General features: G+C 56.1%; 3 protein-coding genes across 7 annotated transcripts; 1 reads left to right on the forward strand and 2 right to left on the reverse strand.

Annotated features, from left to right (window-relative positions):
* LOC120657004 (probable L-type lectin-domain containing receptor kinase S.5) lies at positions 1-7,214 on the reverse strand. Of its 5 annotated transcripts, none has more exons than XM_039935251.1 (7): positions 6,121-7,214; positions 5,696-5,741; positions 5,503-5,623; positions 5,207-5,431; positions 4,873-5,090; positions 2,776-4,574; positions 1-1,356 (listed from the first exon to the last, which is right to left on the reverse strand). In XM_039935251.1, the coding sequence occupies exons 6-7, from the start codon at positions 4,139-4,141 to the stop codon at positions 482-484; spliced, it is 2,241 nt and encodes a 746-aa protein (XP_039791185.1). In that variant the 5' UTR covers positions 4,142-4,574; positions 4,873-5,090; positions 5,207-5,431; positions 5,503-5,623; positions 5,696-5,741; positions 6,121-7,214; the 3' UTR covers positions 1-481. The 5 variants fall into 5 exon arrangements, with proteins under 5 accessions (XP_039791185.1, XP_039791182.1, XP_039791183.1 ...); XM_039935248.1 differs by having other exon boundaries at positions 5,696-5,776; XM_039935249.1 differs by having other exon boundaries at positions 5,811-7,214.
* A 2,308-nt stretch (positions 7,215-9,522) lies between these two features.
* On the reverse strand, positions 9,523-10,098 carry LOC120653720 (translation initiation factor IF-2-like). The gene has a single exon (XM_039931402.1). The coding sequence runs from the start codon at positions 10,096-10,098 to the stop codon at positions 9,523-9,525; it is 576 nt and encodes a 191-aa protein (XP_039787336.1).
* A 1,841-nt stretch (positions 10,099-11,939) lies between these two features.
* On the forward strand, positions 11,940-12,757 carry LOC120657007. The gene has a single exon (XM_039935255.1). It carries the CDS (start codon positions 12,064-12,066, stop codon positions 12,490-12,492), a length of 429 nt encoding a protein of 142 aa, XP_039791189.1. The 5' UTR covers positions 11,940-12,063; the 3' UTR covers positions 12,493-12,757.
* Positions 12,758-12,829: the final 72 nt, after the last annotated feature.

The raw sequence follows: 12,829 nt of genomic DNA on the forward strand, positions 1-12,829 counted from the left end.
AGCTCTCTAACACCGTTACTGCATCGCACATTATTGTCGAAAATCATCAGAACCAACAACACACATGCTAGCCCCTGTTGGCACTTGAACTCCGAATTATAGACAGGTCACCCAATGGTAAAAATGCCCAACAAAGTGACAACACACAGAGATGGCGGCTATTTACACACACGGCCATATATAGAGAGGTGATGGCTTCCAGGAAGCAAAACCAAGCAGCAGCTGCAGACAAAAAGGACTGACTACCTACAAAGCAGCAATGTGAAGGACGAAAACCCTGTCCACAATTTTGCCAGGCACCAGTTTGACGTTTTTATTGTCTCTGGTTCATTTGGCACGTTGCCCACCTGCTCCGCGGCCTCTGACTCTTCATCAGTGCGCCAAATCCGACCGGGCCAAGCTCAAGCTGATTGATCCCGCCCGGCCACGTGCGCCGCCGCTGACCCGTCCGCCTTGCCGGCGTGCTCGATCCCGGTCTCGCTCAAACCCTGGACACGTCCCTCTCGGCCGCGGCGTCCCTGGTGACCGGGTAGCTCTGGGTGGTGTACCCCGACGACGACGCGTAGGCGTAGTGCGACGAGGAGCTGGTGACGTCGCTGTGCGACATGGACGTCGGCGGCTCCTCGCCGTACTCGTCCTCCACCTCCCCGTCGGCGAGCGGCACGGGCCACATGAACACCGGCTTGGACGCGGGCACGGGGAGCGGCGGCACGGAGCGCGTCTGCAGGTTCTGCAGGATGGCCTGCGCCGTGGGCCGCTTCCGCGGGTTGGGGTGGCTGCACGCCAGGCCCAGCAGCAGCAGCCGCGCGGCCTCCTCCTCGTCGTACGCGCCGGCCAGGCGCGGGTCGACGGCCTCCAGCACGCGCCCGGCGCCGTGGAGCCGCCACACCCACTCCAGCAGCTGGCTGCACCCGGCCGGGTTGCTGCAGGAGATGCGGCGGCCGCAGACGACCTCCAGGATCACGGCGCCGAAGCCGAAGACGTCGGACTCGCGGGTGGCGCGCCCCGTGTGGAAGCACTCGGGCGCGATGTACCCCAGGGTGCCCGGCACGCCGATCTTGTCGGTGTAGGAGGTCTTGTCGGACTCGAGCGCGCGCGCCAGGCCGAAGTCGCCGAGCCGGGCGTGGTACGAGGAGTCGAGCATGATGTTGGACGGCTTGATGTCGCGGTGGATCACCGTCTGGTCGAACTCGTGGTGGAGGTAGTTGAGCGCCGACGCCACGCCGGCCACCACCGTGTGGCGCTGCCTCCAGTCCAGCGTCGCGGCGTCCTTGCCGCCGAAGAGGTGCCGGTCCAGGCTGCCGTTGGGCATGTAGTCGTACACCAGCAGCAGCACGCCGTTGTCATGGCACCAGCCTGTGGCATTCAAAATCCTCTATGTCAGCTGTCTGTCTCGTTGTTTCACTTCACAAGCTGAATGTGATCGTATTTGGGCCCTGTTTAGTACCCTTTACATGTTTTTGCAAAAAAAAAATTACGAAGGAATTTTGCCAATTTAAAGTACTAAATGAAGTCTATTTACAAAACTTTTTGCACAGATGGGTTGTAAATCACGAGACGAATCTAATGATGCTAATTAATTCATTATTAAGCAATAATTAGCAGATGGTTACTGTAGCATCACTGTTGCAAATCGTGAATTAAGTAGGTTCATTAGATTCGTCTCGTGATTTACAGCCCATCCATGCAAAAAGTTTTGTAAATAGACTTCATTTAGTACTTCAAATTAGCAAAATTCCTTCGCAAAATTTTGCGTTTTTGCGTTTACAGGGTGGGAACTAAACAGAGCCTTGGACACTGGACACTGACTGACGCGTGGAACCGGATCCACGCGTCAGTGACTCAACATCAAAGGGACAGACATAGGTGGAACCGTTTCCTCCGGACATGAACTGAAGACAACCGCCTTGCAGTTGAAGCCAGATACGACAGTCGAGTGATTGCCAGGCATACCGTTCTACAACTGCCAAATATTGTTCTCATCAGTGGGCAAGCCAGGTCAAATTTTGCGTTGTCAAGATGCTATCCCGGGTTATAATTAATTAATATATATCACTACATTGCTCATGATCCAAGATTTCAAGCGTCATCGCAAATCCCAAACTAAAACAAAAATAATACACGGCCCAACTCCATCATCACGAATTAGTCCTAATTTAATTTCGCAGCCAGGCGCCAACTGGTATGGTACGGTTCTACTTCTACAGCATTTGTTTTTGTTTATCCTCACTGGGGAGCGACTATTACATGTTAACAATTTCGTAGAATAATTTGAGTTGAAATAGTCGCTCCCCTGGCATGGCATGGTTTATCCCCCAAAGCAATCGGTGCGCATGAAAAATCTGACGCCGCCGCAGCATTTTACAGGCTGCGTTTGACAAATCAGACAGCCTGGAAGGCCAGGTTCGTTGTCACTTGTCACTTTGTCAGGAAACCATCCAAGAAATGGCAGCTGAGCATGTAACAACGACGTGCATAAAGCGCTAGCAAGCATCTGGCTGAACCGTCTGTCCACTAGCATTATGAAAGCTAAGCGCCGTGCTGATATTCTGATTTGGATTGGCGTTTGCAGTGAAGTGATTGATGGGGGTATTGAAAACAAATATTCTGGAGACTCTATACACTACGTCTAGATCAATGCAACTAATTTTGGCAAAAGTGATGATAAGAATAGCTACGGCAGATTAGACAAAGTTGAGGATAATACTAGTAAGAAGTTTGAAAGCAGTCGGATGTAAATGCAATGATGAGCAGGGCAAGGGAAGAATTCCTCACCGACGAGCTTGACGAGGTTCCGATGGCGGAGGCGGTTGATGATGCTGAGCTCGGCGAGGAAGTCCTCCTGGCCCTTGGTGTTGGCCCCGGAGAACTGCTTCACGGCCACCTCCACGCTCTGGCCGTTGTCCCCGGCCACGGTGGCGCGGTACACCACGCCGTACCCGCCCTGCCCCAGCTTCATCTTGTCGTCGAAGTTGCCGGTCCCCTTCCGCAGCTCCTTGAAGTCGAACTCCTTGGGCACGCCCGGGATGCTCCTCAGGTTGAGGGCGTTGTTGAACACCGAGCTCGGGTCGTCCCCGACCTTCTTCCGCTTCTTCATCAAGTGCAGGCCGGCCAGCAGCCCCAGCGCCAGCGCGACGGCGCACGGCACGCCGATGGCCACCCCGAGCTTCCAACCGGACAGGCTCTTCTTGGGGATGCTGTCGTCCTCGAGAACCTCCACCGTCATGTTCCACATGTTGATGCAGTTGAGCTGGTAGTCCACGCCCGTGGACGCCGAGAAGCCGAAGTAGCCCTTCCTCCCCAGGAGGATCGCGGAGAGGTCCAGCGACCAGTTGAGCACGGGGGTGGCTGGCTTGACGGCGTTCGGGGACATGTACACCCAGACGTGCCGCGCCGTGCCGTTGTAGTCGATCCAGACATAGTTGCTGCCGTCGTTGGTCGCGTTGGTGTCTCTGGGCGCGAGCTCGATGCCGAAGGGGGCGAGCGGGACGGCGACGGTGGAGCGGACGCCGTTGACGTTGAGGCCGACGTGGTTGTCGTCCGGGTCGTAGGACTGCTTCACCGAGTCGAGCTCCACGGCGGCGAACTGGTTGGAGGGGAGGCCGTCGGTGGAAGCGTTGGTGAGGCCGAGGTAGCCGCCGTAGCTGCCGGGCGGCGGGCCGCCGTCCTTGCCGGACGCGACGACGAACGTGAGCCCTTCCCCCTTGACGCTCGTGTTGGCGCCGCGGTAGAGGTTGGCCTTGAAGACCGTGGAGAAGGAGGCGACGTGCCGGCCGTCCGCGGTGGCGTTGGACGCGTTGGGTGCCCAGAGCACGAACGGCGTGGAGTAGAAGATGTGGCCGGTCTGGTTGACGAGGAACTTCTGCGGGTCGTTGAGGCTGTCCGGGGTGAGCTGCAGCGAGTTCTGGTTGATGCTGGTGTTGCCCGCGAACGTCAGGTTGGAGAGCTTCAGCAGGTCCCGCTCGAACCCGGGGAAGGAGAAGTTGGTGATCTCCCTGCCGCCGCCGGCGTCGGGCCCGGTGTACATCATGGCCTGGGCGCGCACGCTCGGGACGGAGCAGGCGGCGACGCACGCGAGCAGCAGCAGGAGGGGCGCGAGGCCGGTCATGGAGCGGCGGCCATGGAGCGAAGGCCCCGCCATGGGCTTGGGCTTGCAGGAGAAGACGGGGAGATTCCGCCGAGGCACGGAGGGGAGGGATCGGGATGTCCGGGGAGGCCGGCGGCGGGTGGAGGGTGTGCCGGGGGCGGGGGCGGGGGCGGGTGCTTGGACTTCAACTTATAAAACAGACGGGTGGGACTCCCTCGCATTTGAACTGGGTTTTTGTGTCGTCTGCTTATATCCTGCTCACCTACTAGTACCCCCCACACCAGGTTCTCTGCTCCATGAACTCTGTGGCATTTCTACTGACGCGCCTAACCTGTGATCTGCGGCAACTAATCTGAAGTGTGAACTTGTGTTATATCTTGCCCGGTCACAGACAAAAAAAGTCCCGTGAAACAGTTGTGGACCTGTTCACCTCTTGCAGACCCATGACCATGAGACAGTGCCCACGTCCGAGACCAAAATAACCACCCTGCAAATGTGAAATGGAACTGATGAAATAACGGGAGTACAGTACGAGAGGTAATTTCCATGCGATCATTTCAGAGTTCGATGCCAGTTTGTAAGCGTACAAAGAACAGAACAGATCAACACAAGCTTGTCCAGGAAAAAAAAAAGCCACCACCGGCGGGCGATTGGTCGAGTTTGCAATTTTGTTCCCTTCACATTAAATTAAACATTGCGCCACGAGATTGGACATGGGTGTGCAGTGCAGGTGTGCTTCAGCGACGTTTTTGTTCCCGTGCGGAAGTGATGGGGGCAAATCGTACCTTTATTATTATTCTAATGCCCGGTGGCCCGGTCAAATGGTTGAATTCCCATCTCATCGCTGATCGCTCCGTGCCGTGCCTTGCGCTGCTGCTTCCGGCTTCAAGAAGCCGTCGGTCAAACCCTTCCATCCCTCTTCCTAGAACCTCAGAGCAGGTTTTGCCCCACGAGCAAGCAATGGCCGGCCACTCGCGGGGCGTTCCGGATGTTTGGCTGTGGCCTGTGGGGTAAGAGTAAAAGAGGACAGGGTTGGGATTGTCAGATACGAGAGGGTTGAGGTGAAAAACGAAGGGTTGAGATGTACAAGAGTGAAGAATGGAAGGATCATAAGATTACCTCGCCCCTCTCTTCCCATCCTACAATGAGCATAGCATGATGGCATCCCATTCATATCCTTTCTCCCTGTACCCAGCTGAAAATCTGCGGCACAGATGCTTCTACAACACCACGGTCGACGAACATCCCTTCTGTTCATTCTGGCGCCCTCGTGGACGAAAGCGATTGAGATGCTACTGGTTGCTATAGAAGACTTGACCATAGCTGGTAGCTGGAAGGTGATAGCTGCGGAGACACTGACTGTGACTGGTTACCTGAAAATTACCTGAAAAGTTTCTGGACAGAAAGACAATTACCTGGAAGGCCCTCCTAGGAAGCCTGCAGCGCTGGCATTTTCATGCGGGGTTACTCTCACCGGGCGCGGGACCAGAGCAAACAACAGGTTGGGTTTGGGCGGCCGGGCTTGCGTCAGCGGAACTGCACAGAAAATTGCAATATGACGTAGCTCACGGCAGATGCTTGCTTATCCAGCTTTCTAACCTTTCATACCATTTCTTATTTCTTAAGCAGGACGAATGGACGACGGCAGCAACAGCTGTATAGAAAGCATCTTCAGAAGCTAATTTCACTCTGCACACAGCTACCATGTTTAGCCTCAACTCACCGATTTTCCTTTATACTTTTTTCCCGACACACCCTTTTTCCTTTTCAGTTAAGAATTCTAGAGCACAACTGCAGGCAGGCACAAACGCAGGCATGCGACTTCACATGGGGATAGACTGATAAAGTGGAAGCATATAAGGGTACTATGCTGCAAAGGCGCAATAATTTGACCGTAATTCTTTTAGCACTGATCTTTGGAAAACTACTTGCGAGGGAACTCTGGAAAGCCCTGTCACTACAAAATCTGAAAATCCACAGCATGCTCATCTAGTTCTGAAAGTAAAGGTTGCTATCAGGGGGGCAAAACGTACCTTGGTTCGCAAAACGTAGATAAGATCCATTTGGTTGGTTCGGTGGGGTGAAAGTCTGTCAACTGTATAATAAGAATTCAGTGCCAACTCAGACCTGCGTTGGTTGTTTTGAATTAGTCTACTCAAGCAAACTTCCAAATACCAAAAAACAAACCCCCAAAATCAGGATGATTGATTACATCAAAATCAACCGGCCTGGTCATGTCAAGCAAACATTTCTTTTCCATCTTTTTAAAAGAAGACAAGCTTCAGTTAAAATCTGGAAATAACTACAGAGTTTCTAGGATTTCTCAATGCACTTGTACACCAGCTAAGTAGAGAATTGGCAACACACTAGTAGATGATTTACCACTCATCAATTATTAACAGTGTGTTCTAGAATACATGGGAGATCTGTATGTCTTTCCCTAGAAAAGAATCAATAGCTCAAATATACAACAGCAATGATACGTGCTTTGCTGGCAGACATCTAACACTACTAAAAGAACCTAACATACAGAAGATAGCCTCACATTAGATTTTTTTTTTCAAAAAAAGACAGCTTTCCTTGTGAATACAGCACTGGTACCTTTGGTCTAACAGGTCATATTTAGATGACTGCTAATTACTTGATCAACTATCATAGTATGCTTCAACCATTTACTATCAAGTATCAGCCAATATAGGCCCTTTTTCTCAAAGTGGGTTTCACACCACAGACTAGTTCCTACTTGCAGGTCAATTTTCCTTAACAACACATCTTTCCCCGTGTTTGATAATATAGATCTGCATTTTTTCATGTAAATAACTCTCACTCTGCCCTATCCTCACAAACTATGCATGACACAACTTCGCATCAACATAATGTTCAGGCCAGCTTCTTTCCTACCGTGGTTCCTCTTCAAAAAAAGAAAAAAATATCTGTATTTTCAGCCTAATATTCTTGTAAGATTGGGTATAATGCGTGGTATGTATTGCATTGAGCCTCTAGGGCGAATATGTAGGAGTATATGGCTTGGAGGGCAAGTAGCCTCTCCTAGAGATAAGGAAGGTTATCCCGGGATTACAATCAATCCTAAACTAACCATATTCGGAGTTGCCTAATATACTCTTAACAATTCCGGCGCGACAGGAATATCTGTATTTTCAGCCTAATATTCTTGTAATATACTCTTATCCCGGGGGGGGCGACAGGCCCCCCTGCCGCGCCCGTGGGCCGGGGCGCGCGCTGGGCACAGCGGTCGCCCGAGGCGGGGGCGACAGGCCCCTGTCGCCCGTTGGGGGGGCGACAGGGTTTTTTTTCTTCCAGGGACCTCATTGCGAATTTGAAAAAAAAATACACTTAAGGGCTGTCGCCCTATGGGGGGCGACCGGGGGTATTTTTGAAATATTTCAAAACGGATATATATTTTTGAAATTTTTATTTTTAAAAAATATAAAAAAGAAAAAACCGCCTCATGAGGTGAGATATTCAGATATCCCCGCCTGCCAGCCCAAAAGTATAGACGCTTCCGAGGCCATATTTGTTTGGGCTTTGTTTAGGTATTTGTTTGGGCTTTAGACAGGTAGATACCCGGCTCGAAACATCTTTCGGCCCCTTAGCGGCTCCGCAGATGATGGACCTTCTAGGCTCCAGAGGCCCATAGTGGACAGATTACCGGCAGTTCAGGCTTTCAAAAAACAAAAAGCTTCCTGTCATGGAGATGGAGGGCCACTGACCCGCCGTATCCGACGGTTGCATCGCTACTCGAGAGAAACGGGATCAGAAGTCAGCTCCTGCGCCTGCCATGGTCATAACACATCGCTGTCGCAAGTTCAGCGTGGAGCGCAGAGGCATGACCCCAAACGCAGTGGCTTCTCCTACTATTTCAGCAGGTTTGTTTTCGAACTACTAAAATTCAGTTTCGGTGGGTTACATTTCATTTCACCGTTCACGGGAGCTCGTTATTCTGTCAAGTGCAATCCCTGATACCTGGTTCGAGAACAAAGGTTTCTAGCATCTACTCATAAAAGGTGCCCAAGTCACCAACCGGTTCAACCAAAGCCCCAAACCATACCACCACGTATTTGCCATTGTTAATCGCATACCACAACGTGGCCGCGAGAACACGTGATACTTTGCTCCGCATTTAACAAACCTTCGATCCAACGAGACAACAACCCGCACCCAACGAGCGAGCGAGCGGCAAACGTGGCGCCACCACCGCACGCGTCTCCTTTTTCGTCGTCCCCGAACTCCGAGATGGCGTGTCCCCTTCACACGGGCGCCGGCGCGGTCGTAGGTGAGCGGCCACCGGGACACGCGCGGTCGTGCCGAGCCGCGAGATTCCGGCGCAGCGCGGGGGAGGAGAAGGAAGCAGCGGCGACGACCCCGAGAGAGAGTCCGAGAGAGAGAGACGCCTCGCGCGGGCGCGCTCCGTGGTCGCCGTCCCCCGGGGCTGAGAAATTCATGGCGCTCGCCAGCTCGCCTCTGCGTGTGGGGGCACGCTCGCGCACCGAGCGCCATGTGTTCCCGGCGACTGGCCGCACCAAACCCTCTCCCACAGTCCCACCCTCCGGTCCGGCGACAATTCCCGTCGCGCGAGCGAGCGGCCACGCCGGCCCGGGCGTCTCCGTGGCGCGGTGGCGCTGCCGCGACCTCCAGATTTGCGGTTTTGACCAATGCCGATCTCGCGTAGGATTTCTCCACAAGTCTAGAACGGGGTGTCAAATTCTTCTGGAGATTTTCAGGTACACAGACAGGACGTGTGTGATGTTTGGGGGTCAAATTCGGTGAGCAGAATATATTGCTGACAGTGAGGGGCAGCAGCTGGCGGCGATCACGCCAAAAGCATTTTGGGTTACCGGTCGGGACAAGGGCAGCAAGTCAGCAACCCAGCTGGAAAATCGTGTGCTCGTACACTACTACACCTCATCAGACGCTAATGAGCTTTCTAATTTCCATCCAGTTGATCCGTGAGGCGATGAGGCAAGGGAATCTAGGTTGTCTTCTGCAGCAGGTGTGCTGCACCTGCACTTCAGGGCAGGCGGCAAGATGCAAGCAAGCAGCACGCTCCTGTTTCTCAGCGCCAAACCACGTACTCGTATTCCGTCTGCCCAGCGATTTCGTGACAAATCCCCAACGGTTAGTGCTAGTGAAATCGAGGTTAACACAGCCGGTCAGCCACCAAACAAACTTCTGCGTTCTGCCAGATCGCTGCTAGTCCACCATGGTTAGCTACTTCGGCGCCCCCCTGCTTTCCGTCAGAACAGTGCTCCATTGACCACGCAACCGGACAAGCTGCGATCACTATTCAATACAACCCGCTTACGTATGCAGCGCGCTTGCCGGCGCGTAAAAGCAAGCGTACAAAAGCAGGGCGCACGCGTGCATGTCTTCCATTCAGTCTACTGCCGCCCGAAAAATTAAAATATCCACTCACCCTACCCCCCTCCCCCCGGCGTCGCTCCCGCAAGGCGGCCGGGGGGCTCCCTCGCGCCGCCGTCTTTAGTCCCCGCCGCCTCCTTCACCCCTTGCCGTCGCCCGAGCATGTCACCGGAAGCCCGGCGGCCGGCGAGGAAGGCGACGGCGGGGGCATTTCTGTCCGTGGTGGGCTCGGGCGCCAGGGCGGGGCGGCACTTCGGGTCTCGGCTGGGCGGCGCGCCGGGGCATCGTCGCGCGCGGATCCGGCCTGGCGGCGAGCGGATTCGGCCCTTGCGCTGCCGGATCTGCTGGCCCCGGCCCTCTGCACGACGGTTGGCGAGGTGCCTCGGCGCGGGCGGCGGCGGGTCCGGCTGGCGCTTGGGGCCGTGGGCGTCCTTCTGCGCGGGCGGGTGCGGTGCACGGCGGCGGCCGCGGCCGCCGGCGCTGCGAGAGGCCATGGGCGTCGTCTGCGCGGGCGGGTGCGGTGCGCGGCGGGGGCCGCTGCCGCGGCGGCGCTGCAGGCTGGCCTGGCGGCAGGGCGGCGCGGCCGTGCACGGGCAGGCGTGCCCTATGTGGGCGTCATCCAGTGGCGGCATGCGAGCGCGGCGCCGTGGGCGCCCTTCTGCGCGAGGTGCAACCGCGGAGGTGCGGTGTGGCGCCGGCGCGTTGCCGGGTCGCGAGGACGGCGGAGGGAGTTAGAGTTTCGGCAGCGGGTTTTGTGGAGCTGTGACAGTGGCGTCCCTTGGTTGGGGCGGCCGCAGTGATGGTGCCGGCTTGAGGCGACGAATGCGTGCAGTGATGGTGCCGGCATTCCGGACGAAAGCACTCGCCAGATTCATTCTGGTGAAATATCGGCGGCGCCTCCGGGCGTCGCTCTCCCTGTTGAGGGCGTCATTTTGGAGTTACAACCCTCTTACACGAGGTCTCTGGGTGAAAACAAGGTCCAGCTCCTGGACGAGCGATGGCGGCGCCTGTGGGCGTCATGACCTCCTTGAAGGCGTCGTCTCTAGAGACATCGTTCGGCGACTTGGCCGGCCTGCTGCTCGCGGTTTAATTCGGCTGGTGGTGACAAATCTGTCGGAAGGCGTGCGGAGAAGGGGGTTTCCTACCTCACGCCAAGACGGCTGCTCTTCTGTTGGTGGCTGGGGGTCATCACTCGGCTATTGTTCGCCTGCTTGCAGCGTTCCGTGGCGACTGGAGCTGCGTGGCAGTCTCCAGTGCGGTGCGGGACAACATTTGAAGGACGGCGCTAGCGGCAACGACAACCAGTGACGACTTGGCCTGCAGCGGATCGCAGCGGGGTGTTCAGCACGGCTGAACCCTTCCGGTGCGGTACAACATCGGAAGACCATGCGGGCGACATCTTCAGTCTTCTGGCTCGAGGGCGGCGTCTTCGTGCGAGGGGGGAAACAACGTGATGATTTTGAACCACGGCGGTGGTCTGGCGGTTTGGTTTTGTTCCGGGGGGCACCTTTTCTTGCTGCCTCGACGGTAATCTCTGAAACGAGTACGGAGCGTGGTGCCGTGTGGCGGGTTGGAGGTCCTCGCACACGAGAGAGGCGTGCTGAGTGGCGGGTTGGAGGTCCCCGCGCACGCGAGAGTGGCGTCCAATGGCGGAAGTGGCGAGGCCCCCGCGCGTTGGGTTGCTCCGGACTTGGTGTTTTTCATGCCGTCGGGCGGTCGGTTTGGGTGCAGCAGCATTGCGGCGTTGGGTCCTGCACGGCAGTGGCCTTCTGGTGTGGTGGTGTCTGCCCCTTCTGCTCCTCTATCAACGTTGGAACACTTCAGTTGTTTCGATAGCCACAAGAGTGTGATGGTAGGTGGAAGCTGCGGTTGTGTCTTTTCTCATCTGTCGTCGTTGTGATTAGAGTTTGGTCGTGTTGATGTCCCAATCCAATCGGCCAGTGAGTATAGTTGAGCGATAACCCGTGTTGACGCCCCAATCCAACCGGGCGAGTTTGTTGTTTTCTTTGCTTTTTGTTTTCTGCCTATGCCCTTCCAGGATCGTAGTTTTGTATTTTTCTGCTATATCAATAGAAACGCACTTGTCGAGTGCCCTTCGTTCAAAAAAAATCTACTGCCGCACGGTGCACGGAGCAGGGGTTGGTCGACGAGACGATCACCACCCAACCAGCCAGTTGCGCGGAAGGCGACGGCGGCGCACTTGGCAGAGCGGCAGGGCTCTGCACGAGCCCGATTCACATTTTACACGGCCAGGTCGCTGTCCCTGGCCTTTTTGCCTGTCCGTAATGCGCTCGCCCCGGCACCCCCGCAAGCAGTAAGCTAATCCTATCGTGTCCCCGGGATCCTCCGTCACTTTCAGGGGAAAAAAAAGGGCCCGATTCTAACCTACCTTCCTGCCGTGTTCCCTTGGCCCCGAGCGCGCGCGCTCTATATGTAGCCACTCGCCTGCTGCCCCCGCCACTTGACCGCCACCAGCAGCAGCCCGCAGCAACACCACCGGCCGCACGCACGAGCCAGGAAGAGGACAGAGCAGGAGGGGCATCGATCGCGGCGTGCCACCCACACGCACGAGCACGAGAGCTCCGGCTGCGGCAGGGATGGGCTCTTCGCGGTACTCGCAGACGCCGGAGAGCTACGTGAGGCTGCAGGGCCGGCGGTGGCGGCGGGCGGGGGCGCGGGGGTTCCGGCTGTGCCCGAGGAACCGGTTCTCCGTGCGGCGGCTGCGGGCCGAGCTGCTCACGTTCCTGGGCATCGTCGGGCGCTACGTGCGCCGCCTCGTCAGGAGGCTGTCGACCTCGGGCGCCGGCGCCGGCGGATGCGGACGGAGCGGCAGCAGGCGGGTTCTCGTCGGGGGCGGGAAAGACGCGGCGGCGGGGGCGGCGAGCAAGGGGCCGCGGAGGGCGGCGCCGTTCGCGCGGTCCAACTCGTTCTACTCGGAGGCGATCGCCGACTGCCTCGAGTTCATCAAGCGCAACTCCGTGCCCGTCGAGGCCCACGGCACCGCCAGCGCCGCCGCCAGGCGATAGGCATTCGAGGCTCCGTTTGGAAACGGAACGAAACCGAAGCAATCAGAAAGTTGCACGGCTTCGTGTGGCGTTTCTTCCAAATGGAGCCTGGAGATGTGAAACCTGGTACATACACGTACGCACAGATGTAATAGGGGCCGTTTGAAATTTAGAGCTGCAAACGCTGAAGTTTTTGACATGTTCATTCGCACACGTTACCGCATTTTCCCGTTTGACGTGTATATATAATCCAGAATGTACAGACCTGAATTCTTGAGCCGTGTTAGTTACTTCAGCGAACCATCGCTCCTCAGGTCGACTAGCGCGATTAAATTTCAGAGAAAAGGACGGGACAGGA

The sequence above is a fragment of the Panicum virgatum genome, chromosome 1N (assembly GCF_016808335.1).
Source record: "Panicum virgatum strain AP13 chromosome 1N, P.virgatum_v5, whole genome shotgun sequence".
NCBI lineage: Eukaryota > Viridiplantae > Streptophyta > Magnoliopsida > Poales > Poaceae > Panicum > Panicum virgatum.

Excerpts from the sequence above, each read along its gene's own strand:
- LOC120653720 (XM_039931402.1), bottom strand. The coding sequence starts at position 10,098 with ATGCCGCCACTGGATGACGCCCACATAGGGCACGCCTGCCCGTGCACG.
- LOC120657004 (XM_039935252.1), bottom strand. The coding sequence starts at position 4,141 with ATGGCGGGGCCTTCGCTCCATGGCCGCCGCTCCATGACCGGCCTCGCG. Across the intron at positions 1,357-2,775 it reads GAACCTCGTCAAGCTCGTCG|GCTGGTGCCATGACAACGGC; the intron begins GTGAGGAATTCT and ends TGAATGCCACAG.
- LOC120657007 (XM_039935255.1), top strand. The coding sequence starts at position 12,064 with ATGGGCTCTTCGCGGTACTCGCAGACGCCGGAGAGCTACGTGAGGCTG.